The sequence below is a fragment of the Hippoglossus hippoglossus genome, chromosome 15, assembly GCF_009819705.1.
Source record: "Hippoglossus hippoglossus isolate fHipHip1 chromosome 15, fHipHip1.pri, whole genome shotgun sequence".
In the NCBI taxonomy this organism is placed as follows: Eukaryota; Metazoa; Chordata; class Actinopteri; order Pleuronectiformes; family Pleuronectidae; genus Hippoglossus; species Hippoglossus hippoglossus.
This window is the reverse complement of record NC_047165.1, coordinates 6,976,590-6,998,101: the sequence shown is the minus strand read 5'-3', so window position 1 is coordinate 6,998,101 and position 21,512 is coordinate 6,976,590. Positions and strand designations below refer to the sequence as shown.

The following is a 21,512-nucleotide window of genomic DNA, read 5'->3' as shown; positions in this document are numbered from 1 at the left end:
GCTGAGAATCACTAGAGCCAATCTTATTTTTGCCCAAGGGTGGGTTGGTTGTTTGTGTGTTTGTGTGTTTGTGTGTGTGTGTGTGTGTGTGTGTGTGTGTGTGTGTGTGTGTGTGTGTGTGTGTGTGTGTGTGTGTGTATGTGTGTGTGTGTGTGTGTGTGTGTGTGTGTGTCTACCTGATTACACCCTGTTACTAAGGGCACCAGCGCTAAATGCCAACCACATTGTTGTTTGGAAAACTATGATGTTCCTCTTCCTGAGCTCCTTTCTCTTTTCTATCTGCAAAATGGCTGCATTTGAAAATTAGCAAAAGAGAAATCTGCTGCAGTTTGATCCAATTTGATCATTAAAAGGCTAATTTGTACAAAAAATGTATGATACTTGGCCATGATACTTGGGATTTCGCTCTATTCCAAGAAGCGTGCTGAGAACTGGGACACGCTGACGCCGCCAGTATGTACATGAAATTCATATAACGGATGAGGATATGCATTATGTAATTCCCTTATGTGGGGAGTGTGGGCACAAGCTTATGATATTTAAAGCCACTTGTTATGTGCCTTCACATTCTGGTCTCATATATTAAATGCATGCAGTTATCTAAGGGACCAACCCTGACCAGCCAGTCACATTCAGATGATTGAATCCCTTCTGAGGAGGAAATTAAGAAGGCTCTTTGCTCTGCGTGGTATCTATCATAGAGTTAATTTAAGCCGGCATGGGGTCAGTGACTGTATTTGCAAGTCTAGTAGAAACCACTCTCCGGGATGAACCTGGTCACTTCTAATTTAGATAATAGTGTAGGTATAAATTAAAGGGGTTATACAGTTTGAAATTTCTAAAGTTAAGTATAGTGTTCAAGGAAAAATAATTCAATAGGATAATTGTGATGGTCACTCAATGTCCAAAGATGGACAGGATGGACTGATGATGTGAGACGTTCTCTAAGAGAGTCAGTGTCCTCTCACCTTCCTCCAGCTGTTATCTGTCCATCTGCCTCACACAACCTTGGGTCCTACAGACACTGCAGTGGAGACAGTTGGACTAAAACACAAATATGTGATGATTTGGCTTTAGTCTATTTACCTTCATCATGGGTTAGAGAGGCCCCAAAGTAAGACAACGCATACAAAGTGAAAAAGAAATGATGAAAGAAGGCCTAATGAATACACATCTCCATAACATTCAAGAAGACAATCCCCATGTCACTTTGGTTCATCTTCTGACGACCATCTACTTCTGTACGTAGCTGCTTTTCTTACTGACTCAACATCCTTGTGCATTGTGTGACACACCTACACACTTGGTGCTCATAGCACTGAAGACCCCTGAAACAACTCCAAAAGAAAAGAAAGGGGGGGGGGGGGGGGGGAGAGGTACAAAAAAAGAGGTCAGACTAGGTTTTGCCGTAAGTCTATGCATGTCTATCTGGACTTCTAACCATAAACCGGCGCTAATGTTTGTTGGAGCATGGTACCAGGCAGGAGGCAGGACCTCTGGGAGTTGAACCTGGGTCACAGCAGCGGTGTTTTCGTATATTAAGACGCACGGTAACAAGCAAACGCGGTATGTCAACATTCAAGGTAAACAAAGATGCCCTAAAACCTGCTTGATAGGTGAGAGACTCCCGAACGCGCAAGTCAATTACCAACGCTGTAAATGCTCCGACATGAACACTGTGATTATTTACACAATCCTGAAGAGGCTTTTAATCCTTGGAGAGAAAAGTAAACATGCAGTGATTGAAGGGCAGCGGAGAAGTGTAGCTGCAAAGAGCTCGGGAAACATGTTGCGTCTGAGGCAAACAAAATGACTGTGTGTGTCTCAGAGTGAAATAATAATGTGGGATGATGAACCTGCTCCGTCTCATCCGAGTGAAATAATGAATCACTCACATTGCCTTGGGTTTTAAAAGGCTTAAAGATGCAAACAGTGCATTAACACTGCTCTGTTCATCACCTCGTTCTCCGAGTAAAGAGATTCCCCTTAACCTGTTTGACCGACGCACAGGTGAAGGGGAAAAGTCAATTGCCCAGTTGGAAGTTTTCACGTCTGCTCAAAATATATTATATAATACAATACTGTTGGTGATCCCTTCACATTTACTCCGGTGCCACAGAGGTTGACATTCTTGATTTTTGGTGAAACGTCTCAACAAATTTTGGATGGATTACCATAAAGGAAAAAACGTCACCTCGGGGCCATGAAATAACACTGTCAAAGAACATGAAGGATCTGGGTTCTAGCACAGATCAGCGCTGCAAGGCCAGTGCACCGCTGAGTGGCTCCGTGGCTTCGGCTGACAGCAGGAGCGGCCGTCACAATGGACCCGCAGACCGGTCATTTGCAACCACTTCTGCATAGAGAGAGGTTCGTCATCAGAGCTGCACACTGGTCTTCTCCGGCTTCTATAGCTTTTGGAGAAAAAGGGGCTCCATAATTAACATCCACCAGGGCTTCTCTTTCTTGGTGGTGAATATGTCAGTGATGTGGTTGTTGTGTTGTGGTGTTTTTGTTAAATGAGGCCATCTTTGTGTTTAGAAGCTCTTTACATTGAGATAACAAAGGGACAAAGAGATTTAATTAGGTCTGTGGTGCAGGATTTTAAAAACTTGTTATGATTAAAACCCAGAGATGACAACTCGCTTCGACAGAACCTATATAGATCTCATTTACTTGCTAAGGGGTTGGCCTTGATGTTGATGGATTTGAAAAACATGACAACCTGTGACCTACTTAATATGGAAATACGTCATCAACACATTTTTAGAAACAATAACAAATCAATTATTCATCAGGGACTTGGGTTATTTTTTCTCCTTCCAATTAGCTGCAGACGTGTTTTTCTACATTTTCAGGCAAAAACAGGTTAAACGTCTGATGTAAAAGAAGAGAAACGTTTACTCTCAGCTGTGATGAGATCTGCTCAAAGGGAAAACAGTCGATGAATGAGCAGAGAAATGAGTCAAAGAATGAATCAAGGTACAGAATCAGTACAGTCTGAGCAGAGCAATCATGCAGTGGCCGGATGGATTTCACTGTAGAGGAAAAGTCGTATTCATCAGACAAAGCAGTTTGAAGTACATTTATATTAGGATGCGCATTTGCACTCCAAACTCAAGAGGTTCACGCTGGTTTTTGATTTCACTCAGACAGCGCTGACACACTAGCTCAGCCTCATCTCTGGACTAAATCCATGTCGCCTGGGCATCGCAGACGACCATGGAGAGGCCGAGACGCGGTGAGAAGGCCGAGGAGGGATTCGTGTGACAGATGGTCCCACTCTGTGACTGGGTCTGTGGGCAGTATTGCAAACAGTGGCTCCCCAAAAACAATGAGGCTAGTGAGATGTTAAAAATGACTTTGCCCCACTTGTCTTCTTGTCTGTTTTATCTTTCCCCTGCTTTCCAACCTAATCTCCATCAGCCTGCCTTCTCCCTCCTGGTTCTTCACTCTACTTCACCCCTCCAGCCGCAGTAGGACTCCTATTCTTCCCCTCACTTCCTTCATCTCTCTTCTCCCTCTCTGAACAGAATGTGAAGTCGGAGATGGTCGCTCAGCGCCTCTGCAGCCAACTCCTGTTTAGTCTCTAATGGGATTTACGTGAGGCCTGGTTTTTCTGCTGCTCGTTTTCCTTCCGGGAATAAAGTCCTCTTGCCGCCAATGGTGCAGGTGGTGGGTAGTAAATTATACACACTTCCCTCCCTCCGAGCCAGTAGAGCGAGTTACACCCTCTCATCTCCACACTATTATCACGACACCACTGCTCACCAAACGACTGTAGCACTTGTCAGCAACAGAAAACACAAACTGTCATCTCAGCACATTATGCTGGTAACATGTGGAGCTGCGATGTATTGCAGTGGACAGAGGCCGAGGGCCTCATCAGCATCAATCTGATTGGACATAACATCTCCTCTGGGCCTCTCTCTCTCTCTCTCTCTCTCTCTCTCTCTCTCTCTCTCTCTCTCTCTGTGTGTTTGTGTGTCTAAGTCTCACTCCGTCTCTCTCGCTCTAACAGGTAGAGCAGTATTGATGGCCGATCCCCAGCGGTGGTGGGGGGCTGTTTGGGGTCGTGGTAAAGCACCAACATCTGTCACAGTGTTCTCTGCAGCTCGTTATAAATCTGTCACACTGCAGAAGACAGCAACATGAATAAGACATGGGGCCGAGAGACCCGTGATGGGGGAAACATATGTTGCGTGTTCATGTGTATGTAGAACAGGCAGCTCGGTGACGTGCGTGTGGCATGCGTGCAGGTGTTTTGATAATTTTTCTAAGCCCTTCATCAGACATCAGGTGCCGCTGCTGTCATATCTGAAAAATCAATGCAGGCGCTTAATGTCTCTCAAACAGAGATTACAGAGCCGGGCCAGGATACAACTGGTTGCCTGCTGCCAGCGTCTGTTGGCGGTAAAGGGTCCAAATAATATTCTGCGAAGCCAAATTTTTAAAAATCCTGCATCACAGGAAAAGGAAACAATCAAATTTGAATCCAGATCTTTGTATACTTTGCCAATTATCACCTATCTGCTGTTAAAATGTGTTTTTTCCCCATTGTTTTACCTTCAGAGACGCCACCATACCGCCAGGAAGCCATTAGTCTGCCTCATACACAGTGACCTCACAGCACATCCTCGATAAACACGGCAGTATGAGGAGCGATGAGGATGCTTTGTAATCAGCCCTAAGCTGTCTGCCAGTGTGGCACCACCGGGAGTGATGAATACACAAAGGCACTAAGATGCAATGCGACTGCCACTCTTTCTAATTAGCACAATACAGTGATTCTGATTACATCACAGGCCGAACATAACTTCCTCATTTCCTGAAAAACCGCAGCTCATTATTATTTATTTATTTGCGTGTGCGTAGAAAACTTCTCCGTAGAAAACTTCCTCTCCGCGCTTCACAACCAATCTGGCGCCGTTTACTCAAATTAAAAAGATCCGTGCTCGTGGTGACATTTCGCACACGGGCGATTATTCCTTTGAATGTAGATCAGACGTGGCATTTAAGTGAATTGATGTCGTTCCTTTAAATTAATCAGAAGATCAGCCGACCGAGCGTTCTGACTCCAAAGCAGAAATCGCTCTACCGACTTTCAAGTTTTCACTTTTACTCTTTTCTTCATAACTCATTCCCAGAAATGTCTCTGTGCCGCTTTCAAGAGCGGCCTGAGAACAACCAGAGGAGACAAACCGGTACCGATGTCGAGACTCTGTCACACAGGAATCCCACTGCAGGAGCGAGCACTGACCAAGTGGCTGTGCCTCTATTTTAAAATCATTCTTTTTCAGCCGAGCTACTCCACAATCTTCCTGGGATCCGTCTGGCCGCTGCAGAAGCAGCCCACTGCGGGGAAATCACTGGTTTATTATAGCCATCAGTTTGAAATGGCTTAAGTGCATCATTCTCTCCCTTCCTAATCAACCGCTTCCCTTAATAGAAGTTACATATTTTCTTTCCCATTACCTGGACCTCTTGTGTTGATTTGTGCACTGGCGTGTGAACCCCCAGCAGTCACCTAAAGGTTAACCCTATATGTGTCCGCTGCATAGTGGGCCTCACATTGTGAAGGGATTAAATGGTACAAGGTAGGTCTCTCCCTCGGCAGCGGGCATCACTTAGCAGATTAAGGTACCAGCAGCCCTTTATACAGCCCATTGAGGAGTTTATGATGGATTAAAATAACCATTGGGTAATTAACAGGGGCTGGTAAAATGGCCTGATCATCCCCTCTCTGTGTAGAGCTGGTCAGAGGAAAAAAAACAAAAACAAATCCATTACCAAGATTTATGCAACATTATTAAATTCATGGGGACAATAATAGTGAAAGGGCTGCATTCCATCACGTTTAGCGCACATCTAGTAATGAGTTGTCATGTGCAGAGCATCAGATGCAGGATATTACATTACCCAGGCCAACACTTGCAAAGGAACCATTATTTTGAATTTTGTCATTTCAGACTAAGCCAGGGGGAAAAAAAGACAAAACAGAAATGCACTGCAGGTTATTCAAAATCCATCGGCTTAAAAGCGCAAAAAAAAGGACGGAAAATTCATTCGTCCTTGAAGTTACCAGGGCACGGGGGTTAGATGTGAATGGAAGGTCCCTCGTATAGTGCCACGTGTGAAGAGATGGTCTCACTGGGACTATTCTATTGCAATTACTGTACATTACAGGGAACTACTTCCACTGACCATGGACCATTACTTGGTTCTAAATGTATGCTTTAAAATGTAAGTGGAACAATCAGGGTTTTCACACAATTACATGGACAATTTATCTAAAGTCCAGTGTGTAAGATTTAGGTCAAAGGGATCTATTGGCAGAAATTGAATATGAAATAGTCCTAATAATGTTTTCATTAGTGTGTAATCATCTAAATTGTACAAATTGCTGTTGAATGGGTCCTTTAGATTTAAATACTTTATATTTACATCAGGAGCGGGTCCTCTCTACGGAGGTATTCAGCTGCAACATGCAACTTACCCACTAGATGTCACTAAATTCTACACACTGAACCTTTAAAAAGTCACCTACATTAAATTCCCTGCTATAGATTGGAAGTCAATTAGTGTAAATAACAGAATATAATTTGTGCATATACAACATTTTAGTTTAATCTTTGAACTAATGATTCTCTGCATGTAACGGTTTGTCACAGGTTGTGATCTCTTCCTGTTTTCTGTTTTCCTTTGGTCCGCTCCAGAGGGATGGATGTGAAATGTTGTGCCGACATTCAGAGATAAATCCTAAAGCCTCATGTAAACCCCCTTGAGTTTTTAATTTGCACCACCAGCAGGTTGATCTTTTGTTTTGTGTGAAATATCTCCGCAGCGATCGGGTGGATTTCAGAGGAAAGAAAGATATTCAAGGCTCCTGAATGATAAACAACTTAGTCAATTCTCTGACATTTCATCTGGTGCAGACAAAAGATCAACGTGTAAATTTGGCCAATACTTTTGTTTATGACCAAATACCTGCAAAACTAATGAAAATCTAATCTCGAGCCCTTTGTGTTTAGTGCTAATCTACAGTTTAATTGATAAGACAGTCACAGAGAGCCTGGATGTGTTTGGACTCTACGGGAGAACACCAACACTTTAAAATATATTCTACAGTCACCAGGAAGCCTGAGCAGGGAGGTTTAAATTAGTGTAAATATGTGACCATCTGTTGGATCATCTAAAGAGTCTGCAACAGTTTTTATATGGTGTAAAGAAGATTAATTACAGCAGGTAAAACGAGAATTACAGTAGCGCGATTGTAACGAGACAAAAGTATTTATCAGCATCTCTATTTCATTTGTTGACTCAACAAAAAAACACAGCCACGTGTTTGGCTTCATTCCTGAGCTGAGAGGCACATGATCAAGCCAGCATCCCAACGTGAGCATGAAAAACAAAAGGCGTGTTAGCATTGTCGTTGATAACATATTAGCATGTTGACATTTAGCTCCACACACTGCTGTGCCAGAGCAGCCTCACAGAGCTGCTGGCGTGGACGTATGCTCTTGTTTAAACTCACTGTGTTTGACAATGCATCTGCACCAATGACAACTCAACCCTTTTGGCTTTCTGTCATTTATATTATGGCGCATTTTCTCTCATTTTCCTGTGTTTCTATAATTTGGACCAAATGTTGAATAAACGCTTTGAGGTTCAGCCCCGCCCCTTCACAATCCTGTCGCCTCTCGATATTGGAGCAATAGCGGAAATGCTTACATTGGGTAATCTATTTCAAGAGGCTCCGCTTGTGTCCTTTCAGCAACTCCAGCAAAAATAGGAAATAAAAAAAAGTCTACCTTACAGGCAAAACTTTTCCTGAAATATGCATAGGTTTGGATTTACATAATCACACAACAAGGTGGAATCTTTTCTGTCACCTTCCTCTTTTGAATAAAATGCAAGACACAGGAGCTTATAGAAGCTTTGTATCGGTCTCAGAGGACAGATTTCCACTTCCACACCAAACGAGGGTCACAAATGAACAACGTGTAAAGTGAAGTGTGAAGTTTTACCTTTAGGCTCTGAACTTTTTTTTTAAGGCTTTCACTGACTTTGCTAATGTTTTATGTCCCTGTGAGACCCAGACTGTCTCCGTTGGGCGATAATTGACTGTGACGTGTTAAGATTGATCATGATGGCTGGACGTGCATTTAAATACCTTCCCCTTCACGGAATTATGTATAGTTAAAAAAGAAACAGGATTTTGCTCTTTTTATAATTCTTGCCGGTGCCTCACCTTGATCTCTATAAAGCATATGAACGAAAACGTAAAGCAGATATGAGTAAGAGTTGTTTCACTGATGTTTTATTTTGTTCTTCTAACTGTATCGCAAAGCTGTTGGTATCTAAAGACCATAACTCTCATGACAAGCATCGCTACTTGAGAGATAGATATTCTCCATTCTCCAGAGTCGCCAGCCTATAAATAGGACAGCATCTGCCAGTTGTGTGATCAGGCAGTTCATCCAGTCAGACTCGAGCTGTCATCTTTGAACGATAAGGGTATGGGCGGACTCAATAGTTTCTGTGTGACATCCTTGTTAATGTATGTTCCACCCGAGCAAGGGCGAAGGGAGGCAAAATAAGGACAAACATGACGCTGCAACCGCTCCTCTCACTGGGCACGCACATTTTCCCCCCATCACCTCCCCCTTATCTTAATTCTCCCTCCGCACTTCTTTTGTCCACTCATGTTTATTCAAGTCTTGATCATCCTTCTCTCCTTTTCTTTCCCGCCACCTTACTCATGGTTATTCGTATCCTCATTGGTCTCCTCACCCTTAATCTCTTCTACAGCCTTGATATTCTCCTCCATCAACTCATCCTCATTCCCCTCACTCTCCTCCATGTTTGTGCCCACCCTCCACTCCCCTCCCTCCTCTCCCCTCCCCTCCCTCCTTGCCCTGCAATGGGAAGGACCTGACTGCCACTCACAGCGGGACGACAGCAAACAAAAGAGCAAAGCAAAAAGGTCACCCTTTACTTTCAAGTTGTCACTTAGCACTCACCACCCTGCCTATGGTGTCAAGAGCCAGAGTCAGGGGGCCACACATTGATCCTCGTGTGTCATCGCCTGCACATTACTCCCCCTGCTCTCCACAATCCAAATGCCCACTAATCAGCCACTTCAGTGAATCTGTGATTATCAGGAGCCCCGACTGTAAACAATAAATAAGCACGTTAAATGATGCCCAATCAAGGGCAACAACAGGCAGTTCAATCAGAGGAAATGAGCTCTGAGTCATTTTCAGTAACCACCACTGCAGTGATGAACCCTCTTCAAATCTTCACTGCTTTTTACAGCATCAACATCTTCTGTAAGCCTGCGATATTAAATATACATTTCGTGTCGGGGATTGTCAGACTTTAGGATTATTAGTGTGAGTTCAGGGAGCTTATTCTCCACCAAGTGTGTAGGTTTAATGTTGATACGTTTCACAAATGGTAAATTATTTGCTGGCAAGTCGGCTTAATTGATGTACTTGCGTCTGAAGCAAGAGTGAATGATAAATTAGTCAGGTCACGCATTGTGTTTAATATAGAATTTTGTATCTTATCTCTGCAGCAGAAAGCTGGAAAAAAATGTCTGTATACATCAGTTTATTTAAAGAACCCGCCTGCTTCAAGTGAGCCTCATCGTGATGTGAGATTATGACGTACAAAAACCGATGTGAACCAGAATGGCAATCAGTAAAGCACATACATCAGCCAAGGCAAAAAATATCCCACACATGATTGTCTAGTTCTGGGAGTAAAGATATAAAAGAAAAAGGGAAGTGGTCTGTAAACCTAAAGGTTGTATTTGTCATAAAACGTTGTGCTAAACAGTGGAGAAATCAAGATCTGTGAAATGTTCCCAGAAAACTGAAATAAAAAATAAAAATCTGTATGTTAAGGGCCAACTGTTGGTCAGGAGGTAGAGAGGGCTTTCCAGTAACCTGAAGGTTGGTGGTTTGATTCCCAGCTCCTCAAATGTGCATACCAAAGTGTCCTCCGGTAAGATACTGAACTCCAAAAAGGAAGTAGTCCAATTACCTAAATGATTTATTCGTCATTAAATATACAGTGGAAAATCTAGTTCTGTGTATTATTCCCTGAAAAATTAACAAACATTTTGGCGACTTTGGCTCAGGAGGTAGAGAGGGTTGCTCTTTCAGTCCGTATGCCGAGGTGTTCTCGAGCAAGATACTGAACCTCAACGACTGTGCTGACAGTGTGCTATAGAAGATTTGCAGCATATAGTATAAGTATATAAACGTGTTAGTGAATGGGTGAATGTGGCTTGTATGGCAGTATTACTAGAAAAGTATGATATAAATACAGCCCAATTACCATTTTACCATCTAAAGAAAAGGAAAAAGCAAATTCTGGATCCAGCCTTTAATCCACATTCACACCAAAATGTAACGGGTTCTTCTCTGGACCCATCCCTCAAACCAACAAACATAAACAGGTGAAAACATAACCTCCTTGGCAGAGGTAATAATAGTAATAACAATAATTATAATAATAGATATCTGTAACAAACACAACAGCTAAAGGAAACTGGATAATTATAGCAGAAGGCGGAGCATATTATCATCTTCCTGTGCCTGTCAGTGGCCCCATGAATAGCAATGAGTCATCAAGGCCTTTGTGCAACAGGGGACAAAAGTCCAGACTGGTAACTCAGAGCAGGGGACATAAACAGCCTTTGAAGGTCCCCGGGAACCTATTACAGTCCTAATGATTCTTTTCAGCAGAAGAATTTTTAATCACTTTTGCAGTCAACAGTATGGGTCCAGCTTCCAACGACAGAGAGAGATATAACCTTGACTAAAATTATTTCATTGCTAATTTCCTGCCTGTGTTGTGGAGGTGTGTGCAGCCTAGATTCTGCACAATTACGGGGAATCCATGATGAGGCAGACAAAACATTTTAAGGAGAAAAACGCTGAGGGCTGATAAATGTGCAAGAATAAGATTGCAGTGCTCATCCTTCAAAACAGACATAAAAGCCATAAATGCACTTTCTCCCCTGTCATTGCGTAAGTGGCGTTCTGGTGCTGGAATCACATTTTATCATCTTGGAATTATTTTTGATTTCACATGTCCTTATAGCTGCTGTGCTCTAAAGCAATGCTTCCACCTAGCTTTTCAACCATAAAATACACATTGATTTGATACAGCAGCGGCACACACACACACGCGCACACACACGCGCACATGCGCACACACGCGCACATGCACACGCACACACACACACAGCAGTTTTCCTCAGATGCACATGGACCATCATCAATGCCTTGCTCCATCAGCCATCGCACTGTCTGATCAACATATGAATGAACACCAGCTCAAGAAAATCAGCGCAGTGGTGGTGGTGGGGACCTTTTACGCAACTGAGCGAAGACGACCACTCTCACATAATCAAATAAATAAAAAAAAAGAAGCAGGGGGAGTTTATTGAGAAAATGATCCAGGGGGAGCCACTCTTACCTTCCTGCACAGCCTGGAAAGGGTTGTTAGGCTCGATAAGTTTCACAGAGTGGGTTATTTTCTCGCTCTGCAGAATGTCGTCGTTCAGACTCAGGTCTGAGATGGCAAGTTGGAATATCTCATCATCCCTCACTGCGTTTTCCTCAAATATGGCACCTGTTGAATACAATTCCAGGTTATTCCGGGGGGGGGTATGGGGGAAAACGTCGAGGGAGTGGAGTGTGGTTCGCACGATATGGGCTGGAGGTGGAGGAGAGGTGACGGAGCCAGACGTTTTGGCTGTTATAAGCTTTTTTAATGTGATTGACCAAAACCTGTCACGGTGATGTATGACTCGATGACAGCATGTGCAAGTTAATCGTATCTTTTGCGGTTTATTCATCTTTAAAATTGCGCAACTTGTGCATCTCCAACGCGCCCGGGAAGCATTTCAGCACCGTGGAGAGCGACGGTGCCTCTTCACGCTGCATTACATAAAGAAACCAAACTTAGAAATCTGCTCCATCAGTGAAACCCTGACCAGTGAGCAGCACAGGCCTCGTGTGGGAGGCACACTGATGCTTCACTGTCCCCCCCCCCCAACCCCCCACCTCCACCACCTCTCCCTTTTATCAAAATGGCATCAGCTGCTGTTGGGAGACGCACATATATCACGGGGAAAAGGGTTTCAGGAAACGAGAAAGAACCCAAAACGTTATGCGGGGCATCGGCCAATATTATCTGGATGGAGTCCCACTGCTGTATTCAGCCGGTGACAGAGCACCTGCTGCTTGCCAGACTGTTGCAGTAAACTGTAAAGCGGCAGCAGCAGCAGAAACAGCAGCAGCAGCGACACCGAGACGAGATTTGATCTCATAGTGACATTGACGTTTTTAACTGAGATTAAAAAACCCAGTGATTATAAGTGGCTACGTGACTGCGTGCGTGCGTAAAATAGCCACCGCAGACCAAGGCGGGTTATTCCGTGTATCTATGTGCGAGTGCAGAGGGGATGTCATATTTCAAAACTATAACAGGAAATCTGTGTGAGGACAAAGATCGGATCAGAAACCTGGGTGTCATGATGAGTTTAACGCATCCCTGGATCATCTCCGGGGGGAGAGGCAGCTCTGGTTTGAAGTTTCAGTACAAAGAGGCTCTATGCGTTTTGCATCTCTAAAACCAAACTCCACTGACATTCCCTCTGTCCGGTTATTGACATTGCAGTCACGTTCCGGTGAAAGTTGAGGCTTGTCGGCTCCAGACAAGAGGTAGCTTAGTCTAAAAAAGCCTCAGGGGTTTGGGCCATTGGATCTTAATTTCGTCAAAGCTCCACTGACACGGGCCCTCATGCGTAATGTGGCTTGAATACAGAATACAGGCAGTTTACAGGCCGAGGAATAAGGATTAGATGTGAAGCCAACGCGAATGCAGTGATCAGCAAAGTGGAATCCTGCGTAAACAGGTTGAAAAATAACTAATAGTGATGAATAATGAGACAAGGTGAAGGTCTGAGGCGAAGCCATTTACAAAACACCAACTTTTAAACTCGCTCGAGAGTCGAGGTGTTGCTTGAACACAGGATGCGAGCTGAATAGACTATTTATCCCGCCCTCTCGCCATAAACCCTGAGATGAACGCAGATCTGCGCCTGGCTGAGCTTTATTCCCGCACCTCCTGCCTTTTGCACCTGTCTCCTCCAAACCCGCACGCTGATTCACCGGACGCTTACCAATGTGTATGATGGAGTCCGCTCTGGCCAAATTGCATTGCAATATCCACAGGGAAAGAAAGATCAGCAGCAACTCCATCTCGGGATTTCGGCGAGGCGGCTCATCCAAGCTCCGCTCGGCTGTCCTGTACTGTCCAAATGGAGCACCGAAAAAAAGAAAAAGAAAAAACAGAAGATGATCAAAACCTAGTGCGTAACAGAAGCGCGTCCCTCCTCCTGGATGAGCAAAAACCGCATGAAACCCCACTGAAATGACCAGCTCTTTCCCTCCCTCTCTCTCTTCTTAATGGACAAAAACAAGCCGACCACAGGAAGGTGGGCTCAAAAAGAGGATGAGGAGGAACCGGACCCGAGGTGAGACCGAAAAAAAGACAGGCAGCCCGGAGAGGGAGACCGGCGTTACCTCTCTCACTCTCGCCTCTCTCCCTGCGCTCCGGCGTCTAAAGCATGGCAAGCAGCACAAAATGCGGAGGAGGGACACCCCTCTAACTACACACGGAGAGACGCTCGCTCCTGCACGCACACACACACACACAGACACACACACACACACACACACACACACACACACACACACACACACACACACACAGAAAAACAACGCACTCCTCAGTCCTGTCTCAATCACGTGACTGCAGAGCCTACACGACTCTGCTGCTGTCCCGACAAGCCGGATAGAAATGATTTGGACTGTAGCCGGAGAAAGACGCGCGGAGAGCCGACAACTAAACTAAATGATGGAAGGTTACAAAAGGCAAACAAAATATATTATAATGACATTCTGTTAGCCCTCGATTTGGTGGCTGAACAGAATATGACAAACGCTCACAAGCAACAACAAAAAAAATGAATCCCAACAAATGATCTGGCTGGAGGGATGAGGAGTGGACGGCGGGTGTTTACTTTTTTTTTTTTTTTTTCTGGGAGAAGTTGGCGTTTGCGCACAGAGAAAGACTCTGGCACATTTCTTTTTCTTCCAGCGCTCTACTTCAGTGGAGACGACGGCGGACCGCGGCTGATGGGGCAGAGAGAGACGGATTTACGCGGCGCGCTCCTGGAGGAGAGAGCTGATGGATGAGGGACGGAACAGGAGCAGCCACTGCGCCTGCATGGATGAGGCGCACGGCGCAGGAGCTGCACGGAGTCCACGGAGGAGCGCAACATCTGGGTTTTTTTAACCAAAGCCGTGTTGCTCAGTAATTGATTGTTGACGCCCTTCGCTTTTATCGCGGGATTGTGTTCATTGTTGGCTAATTTCATTGTCATGCACACATATTTGCACGGGGTGGCCATTCATTCTCACTTCCACGCCTCACAAGGCTCCAGCAATGTCAGTCGTGTGCAGAGCTGCGATGAAGAAGAGGAGGAGGAGGAGGAGGGCGACGACGGTTGTTTCTTGATGGGCATAATCTTACAATTAAAGGATATTTCTCGTGGCTGCAACAAAAAACGGAAATATCTCTTAATTGTTTGGTTAAGTCCTTCAGAGGCGCAGAGAACAAACTTTCAGCGGCACGGGCGGTGCACAGATCCTCCACAGAGACGCATGAGAGGAGGAGGAGGAGGAGGAGGAGGAGGAGGAGGAGGAGGCACCTGTGGAGCAAACAGCAGCTCCCTCATTTCTTTGTTGTTTATTTGTTTATTTGTTGTTTTCCAATCAGGAAATCAACGATACTCGAGAAAAACTAAATAAATCCACATCTCTCATGTTTAAAATCATGTTGTGCATCATCTGGTGTTTCATCCCGGAGGAGAAATAAACATCCATGGCTCCAAAGTTGCTGTAAAACCACACACTACCCCTGCCGGCCACCTGTGGATACTGCAGATGTGGTTACGCAAAAAACATCTCCATTTTCTTTCTTTTTTTCTTTACTATTCATGTTGTTTCTTTTGTGATGTGAGGCTCAATTACTGTGTCATTTAAAAGAAAATATTCTGACACACTGCGTTTTAGAACCAGCTGTGCCTAAAGAAATTCAGATTTAAAAGAAAAGGGGGAAACACAATAGTACAGGCTGATTATTTGGTGAACACCAGCTCACATATCAGAGTGTATATGTAATATTTGCTTTGACATCTGAGAGGAGGAACACACTGGGCTATAAAAAAGAGTTATTGCCCTGTTGAATCCGATTACAGCTCCCACAACACAGGAGATCAAATCAATTCAATTTTATTTTACATAGCGCCAAATCATAATATAAATTATCTCAAGGCACTTTACATAGAAGGTCAAGACCCAACAGTTCCCACAGTTATCGATCTAGATAAAAACAGACTTGTTCCGAGGGGATCAAAAAGGAAAAGGATTAACATCGCTGTTTGGGTTTGAGTTGACAGGCGTTCCAAAATACCATAAAATATTTATTTCATCCAGCAGAAGAATAAGTTATAAGTTCATTGATCTATGAGGCAATATGCCGCTGAGATTTCACCAATAAATTATTGATTTTAAACCGGCTTAACTGGCATTTCACACATGGTCTTAAAACCGTGTCATTCTTTGTGATTTCCCGTGTTTGTTATCACTGCGTGTGATGCAAATCTGACATTTCTCTCTTCTTCTGTTGAAGGAATATTACACGTCGTGCGTCTTGTACAAAAAATCTACATATGAATAGTAAGAAATCTGCTCAATCTGACAAACATCTATAGTCACAATGAAGACGAACAACATGCTTCATGCACCTTTATATTAAATAATTAAAAAAGGACATATCTTGACTTGAAATCAATGTAATTCACAATTATGGAAAAAACTAATAATACACTATGTGTGGCCGGGTTTTAACTGAATGGTTCTATGTGAAATACACACTGCATCAATGACAGTTTTGCTTCTTGTTTACACGTGAGCTGTCATAATACAAACTGAAGCTCCGTCATGAATGAATGAGTGAGTGTAAGTGGTAATTCTAGGTATTTCCCCCTATGTTACCCATCACCATATATCACACAAGCATGGTGAAAATAATGTATGTCCTCTAATATTTATTCTCTGCATATAGAAAGTTATTTATGGGATCCTACAGTGAATGGCGCTGTGTGCTTTGTGCCGTGAGGAGGCAGGTTCCATGCATTAATAAGTACATTAAAGATATGGGGATACGGGGATACGTTTCCATGGAAAGTAGGCCAACCAGTGGATGGTCACCTTGTATCCTTTATGCACATGATTCCTACCTGCTCTGATTTGGATCCAGAAAATGTCACCTAATGATTATTTCCCGAAATTTAAACGACCACTGCCATCCGTCAGTGTGTGGTTCCGTCAGTTCACCTCCTGAACCTCCGACGGGTGTCGACACAAGTTAGTCTCAAAAGTGCAGCAAACAGTCACCGGGACATTGGCGGGTAGGTCACGAATGCTCTCAGCGACGAAGGTGGAATTTCATTGTCACACAAACCTGAGTCATAATGTTTATGGCTGTGAGCAACGGAGTGAAAAGGAAAGGCAGAGTTTTTTTTCTCCTTCTTTTTTGCGACAAGGCCAAAAAGTGAATTTAGATGAAGAGGAGCTGTCACACGCTGGAGGAATCAAATAAAGAAAGAAAAAAAACACAAACCCTGCAGTTCGTTATGCACAGATAAGTACCACTGCGACACTGTGACCCCGCACTAATGGACTAGTCTTTGATAAATCCATTTTTCCTTCATCTCAAATAATACGCTTTTCTAGCCAAAAGCCTGTGGCACATGTCTCGGCATGATTAATTGTTGCTATAGAATGGCTTCTTTGTGATGTGGGTCCTCAGCTCCCTCTGATGAGTCCCATCTCTCAGTTTAATCTCACTTTATTTTCTTATGCATGGCTGGGGGCAGTGCACACTGCTGCCTGCGAAATGATTGCTGTTTACTGTGTAATACACATGCCTCGCTCCTGTGTAGCTGCATGGTCTCTGTCTTCATTGATTAGTCATTCTGTTAGTGCTGTTGTGCCGCAGCTGCTTTTAACTCCAGGAGCACAAACCTGGTTTGCTTCTATTCAAACGCAGAAATCTGTAATAACTCACAGTAACTACGGCGGTTTGTCTGTATCTTAAGCACACAGAGCCGTGACTTTAAAGCTAGTGATGTGCGGTAGAAATAAATCTGAGATTCATTTCTTCATTAGCCTTGAGCTTAACATATCATGGTGTAAGGAGAGATCTGAACAGAGCAGCATGCAGTCAATATAAGTCAACATAATTAGGCCAGTTACTGCAGTAGATGCAGTAGATGTTAATGCTGCTTAGTATTACCAATGAGGAATGCACTGCTAGTCTCGGTGGATATATAAACGTTAGCATATTTATAAAGTAGCCGGCTATAATAGCGAGAGATGATACTTTAATATTGTAAATCTGTCAATGTGCAGATGGCCCCGTCCGTCCCACTGTGGACTTGGGTGTCCTCGTATGAAAAACCCCTGCAGCAATTTGGAGAAGGGTTAAATCTCAGACAAGTTGAAAATCCATTCATGTCAAGCAGAAATGTGCAGGGAATAGCAATAAGTGTCTGCAGCACTAGAGGTGAATAAGCAAGACTCTCCCTTCCAAATACACAGCCCGAGGTAACATTATAGATTAATCATGTTATGGGAGAATAAGCATAACCTCCATCATAGACTCTGAATTTCAATGTGTGAATTGTTGACTACCTGCATCATTATGCATTTTAACTTCACACCGCACTGAACTGTGGTGAAATATGAACCGGGTAATAAATGTATAAATGTTTAACATATACAATACAGAAAATTATACCAGTGGACGGAGGCTGTGGACCGGAGGGGGAGCGCAGGTCTGTCTGTGTTGCCCTTTGACAGCTGCCGGATCAGAGGTTCTGGAAGTTTGCCAGCCAGACACATAACGTTTGGATTCCGTCGTATTCAGGAATACAACATGGAAGCGTGGTCTCATTACTGGGCTTGTTACAACGAGGTGATGCGGCTCCACACATCCACCAGTTATTAGTGACCTAAAGTTTAGGTTAGTTGAGGAAAGTCGTCTCCAAACCTGTCTACAGCCGACGGAGTCTAGATTTATATTCATATCTTGTTCTGTTATATTCCCACAAAACGGGGGGGAAGGAAGAGTTTTGAAAACATACACGATGATAGGCTAAAGAATCGATTTTTGTTTTGTTTTATAATCAGCTTTGGTTTGACAAATGCCCAAAAAGTTTTTCTTGTTAAATTTATTGTTGTGGTTAGTTCTTCTTCCTTTTTTGTTATGTTCACTACCCATCAACCTTCAAGCTGGTGTCCATCTGGGGGTTGGATTGTGGTTTTACTCTTCTCTTTAACATTTAAAACAGAAGAGGACGAGCACGGATATCAGACGTGGTCGGGCTTTTCTGTTTTTGCTGTGCACAGCTCATCGTTTACACCAGCCTGTGGGGGTGAGCTATCCTTTAAATAGACAATATGTTTACCTGTCTGTCTGTCTGTCTGCCTGATAAAAAAATAACTAAACCACCTGCAGTCCCAAGAACGTGCAAGCTACTGTTGGATTAAATAATGGTATTCATCTGGAAAATCTGCCCATGAATTAATTATGGAATTAACTCCGTGCCGTTGTAGCCAATGCAGCCTCCTTATTATCCAGAATTAGGAGGATCTGCAGAACACTAATTCCGCCTGCAGATATGTTTACAATTTATATTTAACAGTGACTGCTCAACCGTATGTTTTGCTTGCCCAGAGCAGCGTTATTGAATCCAGCGCCTGTGTCAGCGACATTTCATTCCAGCTGTGCCTGCAAGACAGTCATTAGTGAATGAGGTTGTGTAAAGGGTAGCCAATTAGCAGAAACACACTCCTACCTGCAGGAGAGATCTACCTGCGAAGAGGTACACTTTGCAAATGAGCGCAACAACAAAATCCTCGGAGTATTTCATTTTCTTTATTAGAGCTGGTCAGATTGATTCATTATTAAGTTCGGCATTAAAAAGTAAGCACCGATGTAACCAGAGAACACGCACGGTGGTGAGAGTTGCATCCTGAAATGTAAAACATCTCTGCTAATGCCTGGTGAACATCAGTTATTCCAATTACCCACATTTCAGAGCTCGAGATCACAGACAATGTTGATGAAATTTTGGGCCATTATGCAAAACAATTATAATCTAAAAAAAAAAAGGCAACGTGCAAATTACTTTATGGAGACGGAGGCTGTGGTCGAGCAGCATCATCAATCACCATTCACGGCGTTTCGGTTAAGCTCCACAGGTGATAGTCTGTACTTGTGGTCAGGATCATCAGACATTATCCGACATGAACTCCGGAAAATGTCAAGATAATTGGGCCGGGGCGGTCTCTGGAGTTTGCATTTCTCATCTGAACGATGAGCCGTCAGGGGGGATGTGGTGCAACTAATCTTGTTGCCTTTGTAAGTTTTGTTGCTATGTAAATAAAGTTTGATTTCTATAAATCAAGTATATAAATAAAGCTTGATCGATTGTGACAAAACCTCGTTACACAGATATCACGCTGCAGAAGGAGGGATAAGAGCCAGGCAGAGAGCACAGATCCCAACAAGTTCCCAGTTTTTTTATTTCTTCATCATCCCGTCCAGGTTTCCGGCGCCTGCTCCGGGAAGTTGCCGCGGTGTAGTGAACTATCAAAGTGTCCGTCAGTCTCTCAATGCCATTTTCCTCTCTCCCCCTTTCACTCTCTCTCATGCTGTTCCAATCTCACTCCTTTCCTTTCTTGTCCTCTCAGTGGCACCTTCACAGACATGCTTGAAAGATCCCTCTCTCTCTCACTCTCACTCACACTCACACACACTGTGTAAGAGGCAAAGATGTCAAGACTCTTGGTATTCAGCTCAGTTCCCCGCTCCTTTTAACTCTATGGGGTTCCTCCCTTTTCCTTTGGCACCCCTAACTTACTTTTAAGAAGTTAAAGCCTCGGGCCTAATGATAAAATCTAACACAATGAATGATACTGATATGAAGCCAAATTGGATTTCCTTGCACCGGCTCCAAATGTATGCTTCCAACTCCACTTCTTCTGAAGCTCATCCCGAAACTCAGTTACCAGAGTCCCTATGCAGAAACGTCCCCCTGCAGCTGATTACTGCTCACATCCGAGATTTATTAACACCCTGGTCAATCCGTCACTCCCACACTGGAAAAGTGCAGGAATATGTCTCATTTTCCTGATTCAAAAGCAGAAATTATAAGGGGAAAAAAAAGATCTCTGCAGTTATATTAGTGGCTTCCATTTGGGTAATTATCCCTCAAATTTGGGGTAAGTGACAGAGTATCCTGATGGCATCTGATTAATTAGAATGGGATTTAATAGGCATAGCCAGGCTGGATTGGATTAATTAATTGGCAGATGATATAGTCTTATGTTGCCGGTCTTTTACGTTAACGGTCACGCTGCGTTTGATGACAAGGTGCCAAGCGATCCATTCAGGGACACAAACACGGCGGCGGCGGGATATTACCCCACACGGGGAGGCCTTAGATCATTTTAAATACACAGCACTAAGACTTTAGAGTAATGGCAAAGTCATGAATGGTCCGATAAATGTATATTACCCCCCATTCCGAATGAAAGGGACTCCCCCTGCAGATAGGAGTGACCGCTCACTCAGAGGAGATAGATGCAGTACAGACGCATGGCACTCGGTTTCTTTTTTCATTTGCATATAATTATCTTCTGTCTCCTCTGAGCATCAGCGAATGAGACAAGAGCACAGGGGGGTGAAGCTGGGACCGATCCAAATATGGACCAATGTCACCATTACACACGCTGAGCCAGATTCCATGGTCTGATGTTCTGATGAATTAGAACGATGCCATATTGCGCCGATAATTAACAAATGCCTCAGTAATTCAACAGATCTAAATATATCCATTCATCCCCATTCTTTCACTACTTTTGAGCTCATGTATAAAAAATGTCTTGAACTTGATCCATTGGAATTAAAGCTGTTGCCATGGCAATTTGCACTCCTTCACCTCTTAATATGCAAAACAAACGTAAACCCCCATTTCAAATAAGGTAATAACACACATTTGTATATATCTTTTAATGAGAAGTGTTGTGTGGATTGATAGAGTTTAATGTAACTTCGCACATAATATAAATGGACTGGACTATATTTACATTGTTAAGTGCTTTTCCAGTATTATTAACCACTCAAAGCACATTGACTCACCCACGCACATATTCACAGAGCATTTCTATGAGCTGCGTTTTTTTCTGTTTCACACCACATATACACTTTCAGCAGTCGATTTGGGATTCAGTGTCTTGCCATCAATGGACCAAAGAAGTCAGGGATTGAACCACCGACCCTCTGCAGGGGTC

The 21,512-nt window shown here is 43.6% G+C and overlaps 1 protein-coding gene across 8 annotated transcripts in view; it reads right to left on the bottom strand.

The window, feature by feature from the left end:
• grid1a (glutamate receptor, ionotropic, delta 1a) overlaps window positions 1-14,016 on the bottom strand; it is a 212,975-nt gene extending 198,959 nt beyond the window's left edge. For 4 of the 8 annotated variants that reach the window (XM_034608466.1, XM_034608471.1, XM_034608472.1 and 1 more), the window contains exons 1-2: window positions 13,205-13,748; window positions 11,494-11,649 (exon numbers count right to left, since the gene is read on the bottom strand). In XM_034608466.1, the coding sequence (XP_034464357.1) occupies window positions 11,494-11,649; window positions 13,205-13,283 (235 nt within the window). In that variant the 5' untranslated portion in view covers window positions 13,284-13,748. Of the gene's footprint in view, window positions 1-11,493; window positions 11,650-13,204; window positions 13,750-13,803 lie in introns of those variants that run through there. The other 4 variants (XM_034608470.1, XM_034608474.1, XM_034608468.1 and 1 more) reach the window with 3 other exon arrangements.
• Window positions 14,017-21,512: the final 7,496 nt, after the last annotated feature.